Source organism: Anopheles gambiae, chromosome 3 (genome assembly GCF_943734735.2).
Source record: "Anopheles gambiae chromosome 3, idAnoGambNW_F1_1, whole genome shotgun sequence".
In the NCBI taxonomy this organism is placed as follows: domain Eukaryota; kingdom Metazoa; phylum Arthropoda; class Insecta; order Diptera; family Culicidae; genus Anopheles; species Anopheles gambiae.
Genome location: NC_064602.1, coordinates 75078570 through 75099295, shown reverse-complemented (window position 1 = coordinate 75099295; position 20726 = coordinate 75078570). Strand labels below are relative to the sequence as shown.

At 47.4% G+C, this 20726-nt stretch overlaps 2 protein-coding genes across 7 annotated transcripts; one reads left to right on the top strand and one right to left on the bottom strand.

Annotated features, from left to right (window-relative positions):
* Nucleotides 1-8330: 8330 nt before the first annotated feature.
* Nucleotides 8331-18532, top strand: LOC1270798 (protein suppressor of sable). 6 transcript variants are annotated; one of them, XM_061661880.1, is made up of 5 exons: nt 9467-10370; nt 11196-11269; nt 11796-12693; nt 12775-14634; nt 16168-18532. In XM_061661880.1, the coding sequence occupies exons 3-5, from the start codon at nt 11833-11835 to the stop codon at nt 17446-17448; spliced, it is 4002 nt and encodes a 1333-aa protein (XP_061517864.1). In that variant the 5' UTR covers nt 9467-10370; nt 11196-11269; nt 11796-11832; the 3' UTR covers nt 17449-18532. The 6 variants fall into 6 exon arrangements, with proteins under 6 accessions (XP_061517866.1, XP_061517863.1, XP_061517864.1 ...); XM_061661881.1 differs by having other exon boundaries at nt 9467-11111; XM_061661882.1 differs by lacking the exons at nt 9467-10370; nt 11196-11269 and adding an exon at nt 8331-8927.
* A 698-nt stretch (nt 18533-19230) lies between these two features.
* Nucleotides 19231-20632, bottom strand: LOC1270799 (spermidine synthase). Its single transcript, XM_309520.5, has 3 exons — nt 20399-20632; nt 19685-20282; nt 19231-19602 (listed from the first exon to the last, which is right to left on the bottom strand). Exons 1-3 carry the CDS (start codon nt 20524-20526, stop codon nt 19465-19467), a joined length of 864 nt encoding a protein of 287 aa, XP_309520.3. The 5' UTR covers nt 20527-20632; the 3' UTR covers nt 19231-19464.
* Between the last annotated feature and the right edge of the window lie 94 nt (nt 20633-20726).

The window sequence follows — 20726 nt, the reverse complement described above, 5'->3', positions numbered from 1 at the left end:
AAAAAAAAAGAACAACGGAAAAAGGACAGGATAAGGTTTGCTTCTTCTTCTTCTTCTCGATCGATCCTCCCTTATTTCTTCTCAAACGCCAGACCAGCCCAGGGGGCGGGGGGGAGGAGTGCTTACAGATCACACGCCCGCTCCTTCCCGCAGAAAACGCTCCAGCATTGTATTGAATTAAACTAAATTGAATTCCTTTTGATTGAGATTTATCGATTCGTCGATTTGTACGTTTCCTTCTGGGTCGTTTTTCTCCCAACCGCACCTCACCCCCTTCCCCTTCTTCCTCTTTCTGAAGCAGGGTTTTCTTTTTCTTTTGCCTCCAGGTTGTTGTTTTGCCTTCCCAGAGTGCCGTTCACCAGACAGTTTCACCATCCATCGTGGTGACGTGACGCCGTCCCATCGCGTAACTCCCTCGCTCCTGCTCCTGCTGCGGGGGGAGAGGACAGACTGTTTTGTAGCCTCTGATAGTGACAGCGAAATGGAAAATTAAATTTTCGTTACAGCGCTGCTGCACAAAAATTGAAACAGCTGTTTCGGTTCGGAAATGGAGGCGCCCAGCACTTCATCACCACAACCCTGGTGGTGGGCGAGGGGGGGCTTCTGGGGAAGGAGAGCAGGTGATACGGTATTTTCCCCATTTCCCACTTTTCCCCCCTCCCTCCGATTAACGATCCACTGTAACAGGGAAGCAGCTACCGAAACTCCCACCGGACACTTGTCAGCTGCTTAAGAGCTGTCACGTACTTCACGCAAAATCGTGGGAAACGGGAAAGGCACACACACACAACACATTGATCCCTTTGCTGCGCACACACCTGCGAGGCAGCGAGGCATGACGAGCTAATTACCCAAGAGAGGGAATGTGGAGGGGGGGGGGGGGGTCACAAGACCACTGCTTTCCAATCCGTTGTACCAATCGCAAATACCGCGCGCTCACACTACGATGGACAATTAGCGCCCTGTGAGGAGAGCCTGTGTTCGGTGGACCTTGGGGTGGGGCCGCAGAGATGGATCCACCCCCCCCCCCCCCTCTCCCTCCCCTCATCCCGCTTGAAGATAGGATAGGGCGGTGGAGGGAAAGTAATTCATTTCGGATCGGTTCAAGCAGATGAAATTCAATTTCTGCTTCGCGCACTCTCGGGGGGCGGTGGATTTTTGGGGCAACGGCAGAAACGGAACACACCTGCAGGGCTGAGGGTTGCGTTTGGGACTGGGGTGCGAGGATTAGATTTGTGGCAGTAAAATAGCAACCAATATTCGTGGGATCGTCCTCGCGCCTTGTCCCAGCGCGTGGGTTTCGGGGGATTGAACGTTCATCTACCATTTCGGCACGATTCCAATTGGAATGGTGATGATTGCTTTCGTGCAGCGTGGAGCGAAGGACGGACGGACATTGTATCCTTTCTCTCTGCCAGTTGTTTAATTCTATCTTTCTTTGGGGCGTTCATCCATGTGTGTGTGTTTCTACCACACACACACACACATGGACACACTGTAGTAGAAGTGACCGCGGTTAATCCGGAAATAGCACAGTTTGCCACGGCTTTGCGAGGGGATGGTGGTCAACCTTGTGCACCTTTTCCCCCCACCAAAATGCCCAAAACGCCACGGTAGGATGACAATGCTAAAAGTGAGGTTAAGTGCAAATAACACACCCCTAAAGGGTGGGGGTTTTTGGGGTCCGTGCTTCAACTTCTTTTTGTCTGTTGCCTGTGTGCGCTAACCCGTGAGAAGGTGACATTCCAATTTCAAGTTGTGGGTTTTGGTGCCACCCACGCGCGATGGCTTTGGGGAGGGGGGGGGGGGGGTTGGTTTTGGGGTGATCTTGAGCTTTCGGTACGCTCACAGAGACACACACACACACACGTAGGGACATATATTTTAAGAGGTCAGCCCCGACAAAACCCGCCTCGGCACACCTTTTGACACGTTGCAAACAAAACTAATAAGACCGGAAGACGGTTCCTAAACAAGCGGCCCATTTCCCTGTTTTGGTCAGAGGTCGGCAAAGGCTGGGCCACGAGGTGAGTCCCTGTTATAGGCCTACCTGTAGCAGATTTTGTAAATCTTATTTACAAATGAATCCAAAATAGTAGGCCTTGAAGAAATGTTTTTTGTTTAATTTGTTTAGTTTTGATCAAGCTTGAATGCTCTGGCAGTAATTTGCTTTAAAAACGGAGAGAATGTATCCTAAAATAAAGTTTTGGACTTTTTTTAAAGCTTACTGGACTTTCATTTTGCCTTTCTAAATCTCATTTTTGTTTGACAAGCCTTATTTGTTGAGTTAAGTACAAACAAGCTTTTCATTTATTATTCCAACACCAAGCTATGGAATTGGATCGTTTTTTTTGCTAAATTTAAGATAAGCTCATTTCATTATGTTCAAAATGTTTGCAACCATTTATGGACTAATTAATAGTTAAGTATACCCTTTTTAGACATTATTTAAAGTCAGCTATGACTGATTATTTAGCTGTTCGACCAACATCATTTACTGTAGCATTTTTCAAGCGTTAAAATAGTCTAAGTACAGTTCAAAGTATTAAATAGAATCCTGGTCATGGCACCAATATTCAATATTACGATTTCTTTCTATATAATGTTTTCTTTCCGCATTTTGGTGTAGCTTTCTTTTAGTTTTTATATTAACTGTTCACAAAACCTACCAATATTTATAAACTTCTCGTGACGAGACCAAGGCTTCAAAATTTACAAACGAACTGCTTATTTCGTTCACGATCACGATCAAACTGACAGGGTTTACGTGAACAGATTGACATTTTTATGATCTTTAGGCCATAGATAATGAAATATTTGACGTTTTGTCTTTAATTTATTTTATATGTTGATACAAAACACTGTCTTTACGATACATTAATAAACAATAGGGCTGTCAATTACGACGATTTGCATTTTTAATTAAGATATTCAAACAATTATTTAGAAACAAAACACGTCATCATATGCTTGCTCTAGGAATGTAAAAAAGTAAAATTAATGTACCAATCCTATGATAACTTCAATTCCTTCGGTTTGTCTCCCTTTCTTAAACAGTTTGCTCACCCCTGCCATACACGCAACAAACTTACATCCATTTCCTTACCAAGTGTTCTGGTGGCCTCCACCCCGCTGGACCATTTTACGTGGAATTTCGTTTCCTTGCGCCAATTCCATCTCGTGGAAAATGTTTCCTGCTCACTCGTTTCCTTCTCTAACCTCCAGATCACTAGCAAACAGCGTGTCAATATTTATTCCCGTAAAATCCTTGTCGCCCGGTTTTGAGGGGAGGGGGAGGTAACTCTCTGCTGGACACCGAACCAGACCGGACGTGCAGTGGCAGTGGGTCCACCGAGAACCATTTAGGGAAAAACAGGGAACAGGGAGATAAATTAAACCGTCGCAACCACAACCACCCACAGTTCCTTGTAAACTGTGCTTCGGCAAAAGCACGGCCTCTCCGTGCACGAATCTCTCGACCATTACCGTGCAGTGAGGGTGTGGGGTAGTGATGGGTCTCCCCCAGGAGGCCAACAGCTTCCCTTAATAAGAGAGTGTAACGAAACTTTGCTTTATTTGTGCGCGGTTCCGCGATAGATACCTTTTGGGGCGCGCTGTGGCGCAGTTCCTTGAAAAGCGGACAAACACACACACACGCCGAGTGGATCTGAATTGAGTGTGGTGGATTTGATGAGGGGAAACCTCGTACTATTTAACAGTGGAATTAGGTCGCAATAAGCATGTGTTTCTTCTAACGTTAGACCTTAGTTGAAGGTACCGAAAAAACGATCAAAATCCCCACCTTTAGTGTCACGTATCGTCTCCATCATCGGTTTGCCAAATTGATGCTAAATAATACTACTTTTCAATCTATCCCTCCGCGGACGTGAGTGTTCGCTGTAAGCAAAGCAAGTGCGTGTGATAAATTCTCCTACCGCCAGAGCGTGTTACCGACCGAGGTTTGCGAACTCGCGGCAATGATCCGCTTTTGTTTCTGCTCCGTCCGTCATCTGTCAGCATATTAAATTCGGCAGCGGCAACACAAACCAGAGGGACAACCTTTTAACTACGTCCGGCTATGCGGCTCCGGATTAGAATTTGAATGTCCTTTTGCGTTGCGATTTTTCGATGCGCCACAACCATACGCAGACCATTGTGCAGACAGACCAGAGCCCAGCTATTTAACTTATCTCTAATCCGTGACGGTTGATCCACTGACGAGGCATCATCCTGGTCGGTCTCGTGGCTTTTTCGGTTATTTCATCATTTCAAACGACCCAAAGGGGGATTTGTTGGCGGAACAACGAAATATTATCAAACGACGCGTGTTTACATTTTAAATGTTATTCGGATTCTAATCCAAAGTGCCGGATGGCGAGATCGCGCCACGATTTATGGGACGCCACATATCGCCCACATATGTCCGTTTATGATAAACATGATGAATGTGCTTGAATTAAATTGGAAGCTTGCATAGGTTATGTGGCGGATGTGTGAGATAGCGTTCGTTTGTCAGATGGTTTGTCAAAAGTGGTGTTGAAGGTGTAGGGTTTGTTTTTTAAATATAAAATAGAAACAAGCTTTTGAAGTGTGTTTCTAATAGGTGGATTGATTCTGATGTTTGTTGCCTAGTTGATGTCAGTCAATGAGTCATCGAGTCTGAATGATTTCAAATAAATGCAAACAAGCTAATTTTAAGAAGTGTTAGTAGTTGTCTCGGAGTCATCCGTAGTCATCCGAAGTCGTCCAGATTCGTTCAGATGCTTCTGGACTCATCTGGATTTGCGAAATCCGGTTTTGATTCAGAGTTTTCAGTTGAAAGGATTCAGTGTTTCAGAGTGGAAGTCGGATAGTCCCTGGATTCAACTCCGAATGACACAATACTACTACACTATCCCTTCATGATAGGAATTTGGTAACCGAACAATATTGCCTCACGCCCGTCCGGGCATAACGCCTGAAACTATGCAATATGCAGTGTGATGGTTGCATACTCTGTTCTTTTGGTTTATGTGTGGTAGTTCTTTTACATTTTCTTATAATTTTTGTCTCAGTTTAAATATGTTAAAGATGTCTTTGTTTACTTGTTTGTCATTAAATCTAATGGCCATATTAAATTTAAATATGAAAATGAGTTTTTTGCAAGAAAACTTTTCACAAGTTCAAGCCAAATGCAATCTTTAGTCGAATGCAAGTGTATTATTGGTTAGGCGTTTCGTAATCTTAAATTAAATTATATTATTTAATAGGGAAAACATCTATGATGCACAAATTTAAACATGTTGGTTACAGAATTTCTAGATCCAAAAGCAATTTTATTTATATATTGCAATATTTATTTAAGTTCTCACTCTAAACGTCTGATGTATGTACATAAATATCTAATATATGTCAAATTATTCCCTTAGCTTCCTCAAAAGAGATGCAAAAATGTCCTCTAAATAGTGTAAACAGTATGAAGCAAAGACAACTCCAAATAATAAAACAAGTACCAACATTCGCTATCAAAATGCAGACCCAATTTATCGCACAGTTCCGGTCCTCGCTTCCAGAGGGGGGAGAAAAGAAAAAGGCAAATGGTTTGAATTAAAATTTATAGCCCAAAACATGAGACAATCTGTAAACAAAAACGACAACGAAAAAAAAGGACAACCCTGGACCGCGACAGCCCTTTCAACACCTACCGAATGGGTGGCCTTTCGCCCAGCCCAATAAACCATTGTGATGAATTCGTCTTTTCCTTCCCGCTGTTCGTCTTCTTCCATTGCAAGTCTTCCGTTCTGTTTCTTGTGACAGTTTTTTTGTTCTTTTGGCCCGTCCATCTCTCACGATCATCACACAAACCTCAATAAAGCCTAAAAAACTCCATCATAAACTTGCCGCCAATCCTTTATACCATAACTGAGGGGCGTGAGGTTGCCCCTCAGCTTGGCCCGACCGTTGACAAACACACTCTCAGCTAGATCACTTTAGACCAGAGAGCCAGAATAAACAGATAGCGAATCATAAAGCGTTCATTGAATTGCTTCCTTACTGGTCGTAAACACAGCACAGCCTACGCCCTCCAAACCCACCGGATTTGAACGCCCCGGGGAGAGTGGTGGGGGGAGAGGGTGTTTTTGTGGTTCGGGGTGGAATCCTTCTTTTGTTCGCTCCGCTGTTTGCCCTTATCGCCCCATACACATAGCGTAAACATCATAGGCAAAAGTCATCCCTCCGCAAAACAGGCCGACCGTGGCTGGTCGCGTGTCCCCCTGACCTAGGCCTAATGGGAGGGAGGTTCTGGGTGAAATAAAAGCTAAACCTCGCGACGCGAAACAAATCAGCAGCAAAAGCTCGCAAAAGCGACTGAACAAAACGAATGAACGAGTTAGTTCCGAGCGTTTTTGGGGCAAACGTGTGGAGGGCAGTTTTTTCTCGTTTTCATTTTTGCTTAGCGTTTGTTGCTATATTCCCTCACAGCACAGCAAATTCCGCTGCATTTCAGAGCGGTGGCGCTGTAAGTGGTGCTCGTTCCAACTCGTTTCTGCCGAGATTCGAAAAACTGACAAGCGCCTGGGAAGTGGGAGTAAACTGATGCGAAAGATAAATAATTAATTTTAAGCCAGTAAAAAGTAAGTCAGTCGAAACACGATTCACAGCAACAACATGAGCAAAAGAAGAAGAAAAAAGAAAAAGTACAAAACAGTGCGTTGTTTTAGTGGGCGTTTTGATGATAAAAAGCAAAATAGAAGATTGGGTGGAAAACCGGAAAGAATGTAAAACCTACCGCAAGCACAGCGGTAAGCAGTTAGAATAAAGTGTAATTGAACGTGTAAAACTGGCGAAATGCTAATCCCATCTGCTGGCTATGTGGTTTGAAGCTTCCTCTCGCAAGTAAATTGACTGTGGCGTTGTAAGTTGAGGATACAGGAGATGAAATCAAACGGTTGGAACGATGTTCCATGAACATAATGCTGTCCTATCAATTTCATTTAAATAACTCATTTTGAACAGTTTTGCTCAATTTTTGATCCAGTACAGGGCGCTCCTGCATGGGAGGGTTGTAATACGATGCTCTTGCTATCGAACGCATAATCTTTTTATGAAGAATTGGAATTCAATTTCTGATGGAATACATTTTAAAATATTTCTCATTAAAATATTTAACATTAAAATGTTAAAAATGTATCTCAAATTTCAAATAAAGCGACATACTGGCAACTTGACAATTCAGTAGTTGAGCATTGTTTTTAAAAATAAGTCACAAAATGCATTGGAATAATTGATTATATTTATTTTTTATTGCATTTTTGAGACTCAAAAAATTATTTTTGGTTTATATATGAGCAACAGCATTATGTATGCCAAAGTGCTGTAAATTGCAATAAGTGCAATGTAACATAAACAAATATTTAATCCTTAAAAAAAAAAAAATTCCAATGACAGTTAGTAGTTTTTTCTAAAAAAAAAACAAAAAATTTAAACATCGAAATATAAAAAAACATTTTTTTAGCGTTCACAGTGCACTACCCCCTTAAACCGATGCAAAACAAAACGGGGCAGCATTTTCTTCGCTTTATGTAACCTACGTCATCTCATCGTTTTATTAATTATTTATGTTCATTCGCGCACCGATGCACAGACGGAGACTTTGGCAGCTCATCATCCTTTTTATTGTGTTCACGTGCATTTATGCTTTAATTTGCAAGGATTTTAAGCGAGCTTTCGATAATCAAGCTTCCTCGTGACAATGAGCTTTCATGTCCCATTGTGCACTGTGGGTCGCCCCGTTTGGTCAAGTTTGTTTATACAAGTACCTTGCCGAACTCGTTAAAAATATGTCAAAAAGGCGCACAACAACAACAAATTTAATTTAAATTACAGAAAGCTTCGATGGTGTTATATTCTCCAATTCCTACAAACCGCCGGTACAAATTGGTAAATTTTTGCGATAATGATATTGGTTCACAATGTACATTGCTCAATGTGAGCACTTAATTACGTTGACTTTAATATCACCGAAAACAGGATAAAAAGAAAACACAACAACCGACCATTTTTTTGCGTTTAAATTGCTCACAAAAACAAACTTCCTACACAGTGCAACGGTCCGTTCAAAACGGCCGCAGCGGGCCCGCTTGCTTGACATTCATTTTCTTGCTCAGCGTGGTGCGTTTATAGCTCTCGGGCTGAAGTGCCCTTTTCTGTTCCCTCCTCGTGGCGCTAAAACGCGTTGGAAAAAGCGAGACAGCAATAGCTCATTCTCTATCGTTGTCTCTTTTACTCTGCTGCATTCTTTCCCACATCGTCATTTCTCGCCGAATGGCAAATCCAACCCAGCCCAGCCTGCTCGGCCTGCTTCATTTTAAAAGAATTTCTCAGACAAAGAGCATCGTTTTTCACGTGAACTCGCCCCAGCGAGGTTGGTAGTTCGGAACAAAAAATATTACTGTTTGAAACAAATGCGGTCGTCGTAGCGCACACCACAAAAGCAAGCAAAGTCGTTTTCCTTCCGTACACTGTCCCAAACAAGCGTATTCCTTTCCTTCGATTGTTAATCGATTGTTAAAGCCGCCTTTTCTCAGCCTCCGTCCCACCGTGTACCAAATGACCGATGAACGGTAATTAAATACGGTGGCCGCCGCCGCACGCGCCATGTTGCAAATGAACTGAACTTTCGCTGCGAAAATCAAAGCATATCAGAAACAGGCGACAACGACGTAGGACGGCGACGTCAGCAAAAGAAATTATATATATCGGAACACGCCAGCCAACGCCCTCCATCATCCGGTCAACCCAAAAAGCGAGAGAGAGAGAGGGAGGACAGTTCCCTCTATCTCATGAAGAGTTGCAATTTGGCTCGGTCAAGAACAAGTGTGCAGCATCATCCCCACCGAGGCCACAACGGGAAGCGCGTTTGAGCGAAAAACTGAACTGAAAATACGGTATATTTCAACTGCAGGGAAATCTGCAACCAAAAAACCCGTCAAGTAGTAGCAAACAGTAGCCTCGTTTTGGCCTTCTTTCCACACACTCACACATACTTTCACTTCGTGAGGGTGGTATGTTGGTGTGAAGGGTAAGGGCCAACGAGGGCGACGACACACAACCCAGCGCCCTCCACAATTGATGTGAAATTTCATTTCCTCCAAATGGTAATTCCACATCCATTGGCTGCTTATCTGGAGCATTTGCTCAGATGGGCCATGGGCAATCGTGTGTACGTATGTGTACGTGTGTGTATGAGTGTGTATGTGCGTAGATTCTTGGGCGTGTGACTCTGTCGCTTTTTACGGTCTCAAAATTCGACTGTTTTTTTCTGGCACCTGTGACCACCAGGTGGTTTTTATTATCCATCAGCAGTTGGCATAATCAATTGGCTTTTATGGGCTAACCTTTGTGGTTTCTTTAATTTTTTAAACAGCTCCTCTCGGAACACAACGTTCCAGGTAAAAAAACAGGTAAAAACGCCATTTCAGCTTCAGCAAAAAGGTACACAAGACGAAAGGCAAAAGAAAAGACGCAAAATGAAAAGGGTGCTGGTTAAAAAGTGATAAAAGTTTCTGTTTAAATTCGCACAAATCAGGAGTTCTCATAAAATTTTGGCTCATCATATTTCCGTTTTTTTTGTTGTGTGCAGTAAAATTCATTGATGGAGGATTCTTTAATTGCCTTCCTTTAAAGCTCTTTGTTGCCCCATCAGCAGCAAAAGGCCCCTTTCCCAGTGCACTGAAGCGAGATAGCATTAGCGAAGCACAGACAGGTAGATAGGGAGAGAGAGCGAGAGGGATAGAATATTTTTATGGTCATTCTGTGGCTACTGGAGAGACGACTTTCGAGAAACGAATTGAAAACTCCGTGTCAGGTAGTCGCCATCTTTATTTCCGAGAAGCGCACAGGCCCGTTGTAAGAAACGTAGTAGGCTAGAGCGAGATAGATCAATAGCCAGACGACGGCAGTAGGGCCATGAAACACACGCACACACACCCCCCACCTTTTGATTGCCTCATGTGTATGTGTGCGCGCGCGCGTCTGTACGTGTCAGTGTATTGAAGGCATCGGTCATTGCAATAACGTCGCTAACGCGAAAAGTACCCACAGGCGGCGCGCAGTAGTAGTAGCAGTGTGTGTGTGTGTGCGAAACAGTGTGATGATGTGTGGAGAAACTCTCGCTCTTCCCCGTCCGGCCGTCCCTTTCCCTCGTATATACGTACAAACGAATTCAACACACATTCACCGTCGCTTCACGTAGTAGTTCACGAGAGAGCAAACGGCGTGCACGGCCGTGTGCATCCGTGCCTAAGCTTGGAAAAAGGCGACTTTTTTTTTGTCTTCTCTTTACTGTTGTTTGATTGCAGAACAAAACCAGTGTAAATCAGTAATAGCATGTAATTATCTAACCAATTTTTATCTTAAACCCCATCACGCCCCGTCCCTCCCTTCAGGTACCCGCAGGTTATATTTTAATATGTAGAGCTTCACGTGCCGATAATATCAGTGAAATTATTTATATCCACCTGCTGTTTGTTGCTGGTGGTGGTGGTGGTGGTGTTTATCGCTACACCTTCATATGGGGGACATGACGCAGCATTTGGAGTACTTTTCCATTACTTGTTTTTTTTTGTTGATTAATCGGCTCTACCATGCTTTTTCCAAAAAACGATGTCCCTCTTTTTTCCATTTTTGTTTCCTTCTTGCGAATGCATTGGTGTGTGACGCGCGCTGTTAACAACCCAATTTTGAAGCTATTTTTAGAAATGAACACGCGCTCCCTCTTGCTCTCACATACGCGCGCGCTCTCTCTCGCTCCTTCAAAGCGCGTGTTCATTTTTTCCCCTCTCTGTGCGGGCGCCGCACAGTAGTGCTGCACACGCACACTAACGTACATGTAATTGGCAAAAAAGGAAGAAAAAAATCTAGAACATTACATATGTTCTCTTCTATTGCGCCTTCCAGAGAAGTAGGCGCAGTAAAAGTGCATGCTTTGTCAATACATCCCGGGTACGGTGATGATGTAGTAAAGATAAAAAGAAATAGAAAGTTCCCCCACACACCACCGGTTACAAGAGAAGACGAAAAAAAAAACACACACACACAGTGTAAATGTTAAAACCCCTTATTAGTCTGTGGTAATAAGTTTTTGCGCAAATCATGACTCAATCATTCGGGGAAGCATCTCACCTAATCTCATCTATTTGACACTTTATTTTCAGCTTAACGTAAGCAAAATGTTGGTTTAGCGCCCGCTGAATGGAAAAAAATCTTCCAACACCATCCAGAGTCCCATGTATGACATTTCCATCTTTTTTTTTCCTCTTTAGCTGGTTGCTCTGTTGTGTTTAGGGCTGTGTGGAGGAAAGGGTGGAGGAAAATGACTCCCACTCCACTGCCTTGCATGAAAATGCACACCACTCTGCTGCCCGTCCCGGGAATGATCCAATGAATATGATGATGATAATGTGATGATGATGCCGATGATGATGATGATGATGATAATGCTATGATGTTGAATGGAATATGTTGTTTACGCAGCGGTTAATGTATCAATTTAACACGCCACATAGCGATGAATAGCGCATTAGTAATAGGGCTGGTCGAGTCGGGTCATTACAGCTTAGTGGGAAGAGAAGTGGAGGGACACGTAATGATTGTTGTGATTGTGTAGAAATTGTCATGATTCACCCACTCCGTATTGTGGTGCCACAGCAATATGCTCCCTTTAGATGTTATTATGTAGTTTTGCCCCCTCATCCACATGACACACATTTTTTTTACAATTTTCCCTCCCATTTGCATCTTTCTCTTTCGGTTAGATTTAACAAAAAAAAAGCGAAAGCAAACCAGTGAAACATGAGCGATCCGGAAGATCTGGAGGACGGCGAGATCGAGGATGACGAGGAGGACGAGGTGGTGGCGGTACGGCGGCCGGATGATCCACCGCTGATGCCGCCCAAACCGGTCGACTACATGGAGTACGAGGCGGGCGACCAGCACCATCCCTCCGTCGCTAGCGATGGTGAAGGGAAAGCGAATTCAAAGCCGTCGCAGCAGCAGCAGCAGCAATCACCGCAGCAACGCTCCTCCAAAAAGCCCGCTCCGGTCGTAGACGACTGGACGATGAAGGTGGAGCAATCGATCGCGAACGCACTGATACGGGACGGCGTGCAGCCCCCGATGCCCTCGTCCGTGCCGCACGGGCACGAAAAAGACGATTCGGTCGGGCATACACCGTCCAGCCGGAAGTCGCGCAAGCGCAAGCGAGCGAACCGGAGCGAACAGCAGCACCAGCTGCAGCAGCAGCAGGGTGGAAAGCAGGCCCGGTTCGATCCGGACGGGGACGAGGACGATGTCGATCTGGAGAACGAAATGCTCAACGTGCGGGGCAGCAGCCCACAGCAAGCCATAATGGGAAGGGGTGGTGGTGGTGGTGGAGGGGCCGCCGATTCGGGACGGTCCGATTCGGAGGCGGACGATACTCACTACTCGTCGGACGAGTCGGCGGGTGGGCGCGATCGGGACGGCGGCCATTACCGTCGCCCCCGGGGGGACCAGCACCAGCAGCAGAGGGAGCGTGATCGGGAGCGCGAACGGGAACGAGAGCGTGAGCGGGAGTACAACCGGAAGAAGCGGAAACAGGCGCGCCAGGGCAGGGGCAACAACAATGGCAAATCGAACCGGGACGGCCGGAAGCGCAAGCGGGACGATTCGGATGTAAGTATTTCGATAATTGAGAGAGAGAGAGGACGCTTTGAGAGTGGACCGACTTGACTGACCGATCTTCTTGACTTGCAGGACGAAAAGCATCGCCCGACGGGACCGCGCAAGATGGAGCTGTGCAAGTTCTACCTGATGGACTGTTGCGCGAAGCGGGAAAAGTGTCTGTACATGCACAAGGACTTCCCGTGCAAGTACTACTACCTGGGCATGAAGTGCAAGGAGAAGGACAAGTGTCTATTTAGCCACGGCGAACCGCTGGCGGACGATCTGCGCGCGATCCTGCTGAAGCATCTCGAGACGGCGCCGCAGGAAATCCTGGGCAGCTTCCAGCGCATCAGCCGGGACAGCGCGATCGGCATGCTGAACGCGACGCACCGGAAGCTACAGGAGCGGTATGGTGGTGGTGGAAAGCACCACGATTCGAAAATCCCTTCCCTGTTGGATGTGGTCCCGGGTGGAGGAGGTGGCGGTGGCGGTGGTGGACACATGCACAGCCCCAAGCACGGCTCTTCCCGCCGGTCGTCCCGCTGGGAGGAGGGCGGCCGCTCGAGCGACGGAGAACCGCCGCACGATGGTGGTGACTGTGGGGGCGATATGACGATGCAGCTCGCCGGCGTCATTACGGCGGCCCAGATAAACGACCTCGAGCAGATGGGCATACGGACGCTGGACGAAATTAGCCAGCTGACGGTGGCGCAGCTGAACGAGCTTGGGCTGAGCATTACGCAGATTCACGATCTGCAGGTGCGCGCACTCAATGCGCACCGGCAGGCAGTCGCCAACGAACGGAGACGACCGCGGGAACCGCCGGCACCGGCACCGGCCCCAGCACCAGCCCCAGCTCCAGCGCCAGCCCCTCCGCCAGCTCCGGCAGAAAAGCCAAAGGATCTCGACCTGCGCACACTGCCGGGCGTGGCAGAGTCGCTCCTCGGTAGCCATAGCAACGAACAGAACAGCAGCAAGAAGGACGTTGACATGCGTGTGCTTCCAATGGGTGGTGAGCAGCAGCAGCAGCCGGTGGCGCCTCCACCCAACAACGAGACCGCCGCAAGCCTCGTCCTGCCCGGTCTGGTACTTCCGAAGCCGCCCACCGTCGACTACTCGCAGTACATCAAAGACTCGAATCTGGACGAGGAGGACCTGGATGCGGTCGCCACGGCGAGCAGCCTGCTGAACGACCCGCCCGAGGACGACGATGACGATGACGATGATGAGAATCATCTCAAGATCAACATCGCGGAAGAGGAAGAAGAGGAGCAGGAGGAGGAGGACAAGAAGAAGCAGTCTGATGAGCATGAGGAGAAGCAATCCGACGAGGTTGGTGGGGCTGGAAAGGAGGAAGAACTTCTGCTTCCACCGCTGATACCGCCCAAGATTGACTACGCCCAGGGGCTCGGGGACATACTGAAGTTTGGCAGCACCGCGGTGGACAAGAGTTTGGCCCAGCTGTCAAGCGGTGAGTCGCCCCGATCGCATCGATCACCGTCACCGGTCGCAAAGGAGGACGCACTGACCGACATTTGGACACCCTCGATGGCGGACTCGACCCAGAGCAGCAGTGCTGGTGGTGTTGCCCAAAGCTTTGGAGCTTCCTCGCAACAATCGACGACGACGAAAGCGTCCGCCAGGTCAGCCACCGCGACCAAGCGGCTCGGCGGTACCTCGATCTACGATTGGTGCGATTCGGATGCCGGCGCCTCATCACCGTCGGACGGGGGTGGACGAAATTCTCCCGTGACGTCATTGTCGTCGTCGTCGGCACCGTTCCGATACGGTTCGCTTCCGTTGGACATTGACGATCCCTACTCGGCGACGACTGCCGGGCGGGAAGCGTCGAGCGAGCTGGGCTTCCCGTTCAAATCGATGATGGCCAACTACGTGCCAGCCACGGAGATCGATGGGTCGATCGGTTCACATGCACCGATTCACTACAAGGTAGGTACACAAGTACACTGTTTACCAAGCCATTTTCGAATGTAAAACATGGTTTCTCACCACGTGCAAGAAGTTATTCCACATCACTTTGATATATTTCATTTTCAATCATTTTTAATTTCTTAACCATGATTTTCAACACTTTAAAGGTCTGTTTCCATCGTTTTTTCACCAGAGCGGGTTTGAAGCCGCATCTCACCAAGATTTGTATAAGATTTTCAAAATCATTATTACATGTATTTTGAGGCATTTTTATAACAAAAGAGAGTACCAATAAGAAAAGGACGAAGGTTTAGTTTTAGCTTAATGTGCCGTGTAAAGCAAAAATCTGATTACAGGGGTTTCCAACTCACTTTCGAATGTGTACATCAATATTCACCGCCTGCAATGTATTTCAACAGCCGGCACATATTGCATTGGCATCACAATTAAATTCCGATTCACACACGTTTTTTACACATCACAAATAACTGTCAAACTCAATCCAGCTAGAGGCGTGTTGAAAATCATGCGAAAGAACTGAATCTTTACAGGGTTTTACAAGTCACTTTCGAAAGTAAACGTTGTTATTCACCACGTGCTGCAGCATGCTAATCCACATCAATCTGATAATTCATTCCCCCATCATCATAATGTTTAATTTCCTCAGCACGACTTTCAACACGTCTGAAGCTCTGGAATGAGTTTTGACAGCTCTTTGTGATGAGTTGGAAATCATGCTGAAGGCATTAAAAATTAATATGATGGAATTGAAATATCCGATCGATGAGTATCGATTTTGCACGCGGTGAATAACAATTCGAAACTAACATTCGAAACAAATCTTGATGAGATACGATGGCAATTAGTGATGGGAAAAATGAGGTTTTCGTCGGAATCGATTCCGGCTAGCTCCGTAGTTTTCTGGAATTGATTCCGGATAGTAGGTCCGGAACTAGTTTCCGGAATTGGTTTCAAAATCGGCTCCAGAATCACCTCCGGAAGCGGTTCCGGAATCAGCATCGATTTCGGAATCGGAATAGGCTCCGAAATCAGAATCGGCTTGGAAATCGGAGTCGGTTTCGGCGTCCTCATAAGAATAGACGTTTAGATCCAATGATACTAAGCATTGATAGTCAATTCAGATTCCGTTACCGCAAATTGCGATTCCCAGGTCGATTCCGACTCCAAATTCGATTCTGAATGCTGAATCGGCTCCGGAATTGTCTCCGGAAACGGCTCCGGAAACGGCTGCGGAATCGGCTCCGGAATCGGCTCCGGAATTGATTCTGAACACGGATTCGAAATCGGGTAGGTCCGACTCCAAGTTCCCACCACTATTGGCAATAGATCATAGAAGTGTTGAAAATCATACTGATGAAACAACAAAATACTTTGATGGAAATTAAATATCAGCTTGATGTGGATTAACATCTGGCATTGATCGGATCAATAACAATGTTTACATTTGAAACTGATTTGAAAAGCGCTTCTTTTGTAAAAAAAGCGAAACGGCCCACCTTATTCTCGATCTCGATTTTTCTCTCCCGCCAGGTCTACGTGGTCGATGTGCCGAAGCCAAACTATGGCGCACTAAGACGTTCGATGGTTCGCCCGGTCGGCACGAAGGATCCCCGGCTAAGGCGTCTGTTCGGGCTGGCAAGCGACGATGATGAGGATCGGGCGAGCGACACCAGCGATGGCATTAAATCGCCCGATCCCACCCCACACGCTTCGCCACTGTACGGCAGCTCGCCGTCGGTGCACGCTACCGCTGCACCATCGCAACCGGCCAGTAAACCCGCACCACCCCCCGTAGTAAGCGGTGGGCGACGGGTAGATCCACGCAAACGGCACGCCGAAATGCAGCAGGAATCGGCCGCCAAGAGTGTAGCGGCGGCTGCGGGCAGCGGCAACAACCATAACCACCCGACGCCCCAGATCGACGTGCAGACAATACTGCAAAAGTCGCCCTGGTACAAGGACCTCGGCTCGAAGCACAAGATCATGGTGAACCAGCAGCTGGCCATCCTGTCGTCCGAGATGCGCAAGTACCACAACTCCGACCGTACGCCCGAGCAGCTGAGCGAGTTTATGCAGTTTCTCGGCGGCAACGGGATGCTGCAGCAGATCCTCACCTACCTGAACGTGTTCGTGGACGATTCGGTCAAGTTCTGCGAGGTGCCGGTCGTACCGAACATGCCGCCGCCGGCCCTCCCGCCGCCTAACATTCCACCGCCGATGCTGCCGATACCGGTGCACGTGCCACCGCCGCTCGGCGTTGTACTGCCGCCAGCTGGGGGTGGCGTCGGCGGCGGCAATGGTGGTGGTGGTCTGCCCCACCAACAGCCAAACGGCCCTGGGATGTTCCACGGCCCGAATGGTCCCTTCGACCAGGAGCAGCAGCATCGTGGTGGCGGTGGTGGCGGTGGGTTGCCTCCCTCGATCCGGCCGGGGCTGTTGGGCGTTTCGCCCAACATGCCGTTCGAGCAGTTCCTTGCGATGGGCAATGTGAACAGACACGGTGATGGTGACGGTGGGGGAGGTGGTGGTGGAGGAGGAGGAGGAGGAGGTAACAATGGCCCACTGCCACTGTGGGTGCAGGGCAATGGGGGTGGCGGCGGTGGCGGCGGAGGCAACAATATGCGCAACATGCGCAACAACAACCGCATCGGGCACAACTTCCGCAACAACAACGATCGGTGGAATAATGGTGGCGGTGGGCCACAGATGATGGGTGGTGGTGGTGGCAACAATGGAAACGGTGGCGGTCCGGGTAACAACAATCGGCGAAACAATGGCAACAACAATCGGCGCATGGATCGGAAAAAGTAAATCCACACCCAGGAACACACGCCTTCCAAAGAGAACGAAAGACGAACGACGAAGCAATAGAGAAGAGGGAAGAAAGACAAAAAATGAGAGAGAAAGGATTCTCTTTTTTTAATAAAGCTTTATTGCCCAGTGCCCGCGCTCCTGTGCGAAACCGCCCTGTGGTGGAGACGGAGGAACAAGCGCATTGTTGCCGATTTGTTGCCACCCCCCATCTCCCCCAAGAAGACTTACTCAGCTGAATACACACAGAAGGGGCGACACACGCGCATCGATGGATAAACACGAGATTTGTATGAAACGTAGAAGAGAGACAGACAGAGAGAAAAAGAGAAAGTAATATAGGATTGTTATAATAAGCAAAACACTGTTTCATCACACACACGAACAGTTCCTCTCTGCCGCAGTGTGTGTAGAGAGAGAGAGAGAAGAGTGTTGGTTTTCCTTCTATATACTTAAAATGGAAAATAAATTATCAAACTTTTCGTGGTACACACACACGCGGGGGTACGCACGTTGTTGCTACTACATCTCTCACCCTCCAAAAAACCAGATCGTGGTGTGTTTTGGAGGGACACAGAGAGAGAGAGAGAGAGAGAGAGCTCGACAAGCGGTTAGAATCATTTTACTCTATCGTTAAACAATTATACTTGTTTCTGTGTTTCTGACGATTGAGCTAGAGAGAGAGAGAGAGAGAGAGAGAGAGAGAGAGAGAGAGAGAGAGAGAGAGAGAGAGAGAGAGAGAGAGAGAGAGAGAGAGAGAGAGAGAGAGAGAGGAGAGAGAGAGAGAGAGAGAGAGAGAGAGAGAGAGAGAGAGAGAGAGAGAGAAAGGTTTAGCACATTTTAAAAAAGGGACAGTTAAAAAATCACGTTTTATCTGCATTGTTAAATCGTGCTAAACGGCAGGACAGGACGACGTATTTACACGCAAATGATTAATGTATTTTTTGGTTAAAAATATGTTCTCTTTTTTTAATTCTGTACACAACAAAACTCTTTCACAAACACAAACACTTGTGTGTTGTTGTTGTACAGGCGCACACAGCAAGACAGCAAGACCTATTAAAACATATTTATATGCATCATACTTATGTGCTTCCTTGCGCGTTTATTTTTGTGTGTGTGAAAGTTTAAATTAACTTTCGACACACACACACACAGAAAAGCAACAAGCAATTGTGTAAGAAAGAGAGAGAGAGAAAGGGAGAGAGAGAGAGAGAGAGACTGTTTTGTGCAGGAATCTTCTTTACATTCCCACATTCGAAAATCACATTCGTTTTTTGTTTTAATCCCCCACACACCAGAAAGGGACCACACCAAACGGACAAGCAAAAGTGCGTAATCAGAGAAACGTTTTTTTAATTTAAAAAAATCGTGCCAAATCAGCCCGTTGTCCCACACCCGGAAAAGGAGTTTAAAAGATCATCTTCGTTCGGAGGCGCGGGGTGGCACTGGTGGCACAGTTGGCGTGTTTCCCCCACCACATTGACATTGTGTGTGACCCTTGGCAACCCTTGGGTGGTGCTGATGGTGCTGATTAAAACACGCTTTTTTGGTAATTTGTTAAAACGGCCTACTTTTCTGTCCATCGTCAATCGTCCTTCTAGTCAGTGCAGGGTTGTTAATTGTATTTTAGTTCGTTTAATCCTGTGGAATGGAATTTAAGTATGAGAAAGTAAGACAGGGTAGTCGCGCGCACACACTGTATAAAAATGTGAATAATAAGCTACAAATAAGGTGTACTTGTACAATAAAACAAAACTTTCAAAATAAAAAACTTAATTGTTTTGATATAAAAATGTGGACATGATGCAATAACATTTATTTTGGCAGAAACAGAGAGTGAGAAATAACAGAAAGAAACAGATTCTTGGCATTGACTTTAAAAAGAATTACCTCTTCTTCATCGCTATTTTAAAAACAATGCTTATCGCTCGTTGTACAATTGTGGCGCGTTTGGGGCGTTTGTGAGTCTTACATCCCTCCAGTAGAAAAACGGACGAGGGGGAACTATTGCTTTTACGGGTTGAGCGCTTTGGCCGCAAACCTGGGCAGCGTGAAGGCCGCCCGATGCACGTCGGTCGTGTAGTATCGCAGTCCCAGCTGGTCAATCTCTGCGTCCTCGAATTGGCGGGCCGGTTCCCTGAACTCCGTCTCCTGCGCATGCATACACACACATTTTCTCGCGTTAATAAACTAAACCTAATAAACGTTAATAATATACCACTCCCCCACTTACCGGATTGAGGCTGGCGATGAAGAACCCGATCTGGCCGGTCGGGTAGCTCGGCACCGCGGCCAGCCCGTACGTGACGCGCGGGAAATGCTTCCGGCAGTAGTCGAGCGTTTCGCGCACGTGCCCCGCATCCAGCCAGAAGCTGCCGCCCTGCGAGCAGATGATGCCGTTCGGCTTGAGCGCCCGCTTCACCAGCTCAAAGTACGACTCGCGGAACAGCGACTCGGCCGGCCCGATCGGATCGCTACTGTCCGTGATGATCACGTCGAACGCGCCCTCGTGCTGCTTCATGTACTCGAACCCGTCGCCGATCGTGAGCTTCAGCTTGGGCGACTCGAACCCGCACGCCATGAACGGGAGGTACTGTTTCGAAAGCTCCACCACCCGCTCGTCGATCTCGACCTGGTGCACCTCCAGCACGGCCGGATGTTTGGCGACCTCGCGGGCCACACCGCCGTCCCCGCCGCCCACGATCAGGACGCGCTGCGGGTTCGGATGGCAGCAGAGCGGCAGAAAGGAGATCATCTCCTGATAAGCGAACTCATCCCGCTCCGTACACTGGATGATGCCGTCCAGTATCAGCACCACACCGTGCGATTCGCTGGGAAGGAAGGAAGCAATGGGGGAAAAAAGGGGGGGAAATAATGGTCCTAAAAACGCACATGTTTTTGGAGGAACGAAAGGCAACGTGGAACTCGCGTCCACATACACACATACCTCTGGATGATCTTGATGTCTTGATACTTGGAGCGTTCCTCGTGCAGCACCTGCTTCACCTTGACGGAGAAGCACTGGCCGGGCCAAAGTTCGTTGGAAATTTCGGAAAACCACTCGGAAGGGTTCATGGCTGGGGACGCTCTTCTTCTCTTCTGGATGGCAAACACAAACAGAAAACACACGAAGCAAACAGACACTTGTTGCACGTTCGGTTCGGCAGCCAGCAGCCAACGCAATTACCGACTTCACTGGCGACGGCGACGACGTTAATCAAAACCGTTTTGCTGTCCAGTGCTGTCTTCTTCATCCCTGCATTCTTTCGCCCCCG

Excerpts from the sequence above, each read along its gene's own strand:
- LOC1270799 (XM_309520.5), bottom strand. The coding sequence starts at position 20,526 with ATGAACCCTTCCGAGTGGTTTTCCGAAATTTCCAACGAACTTTGGCCC. Across the intron at positions 20,283-20,398 it reads GACATCAAGATCATCCAGAG|CGAATCGCACGGTGTGGTGC; the intron begins GTATGTGTGTAT and ends CTTCCTTCCCAG. Across the intron at positions 19,603-19,684 it reads TCATCGCCAGCCTCAATCCG|GAGACGGAGTTCAGGGAACC; the intron begins GTAAGTGGGGGA and ends ATGCATGCGCAG.
- LOC1270798 (XM_061661882.1), top strand. The coding sequence starts at position 11,833 with ATGAGCGATCCGGAAGATCTGGAGGACGGCGAGATCGAGGATGACGAG. Across the intron at positions 12,694-12,774 it reads GCAAGCGGGACGATTCGGAT|GACGAAAAGCATCGCCCGAC; the intron begins GTAAGTATTTCG and ends CTTGACTTGCAG. Across the intron at positions 14,635-16,167 it reads ATGCACCGATTCACTACAAG|GTCTACGTGGTCGATGTGCC; the intron begins GTAGGTACACAA and ends CTCTCCCGCCAG.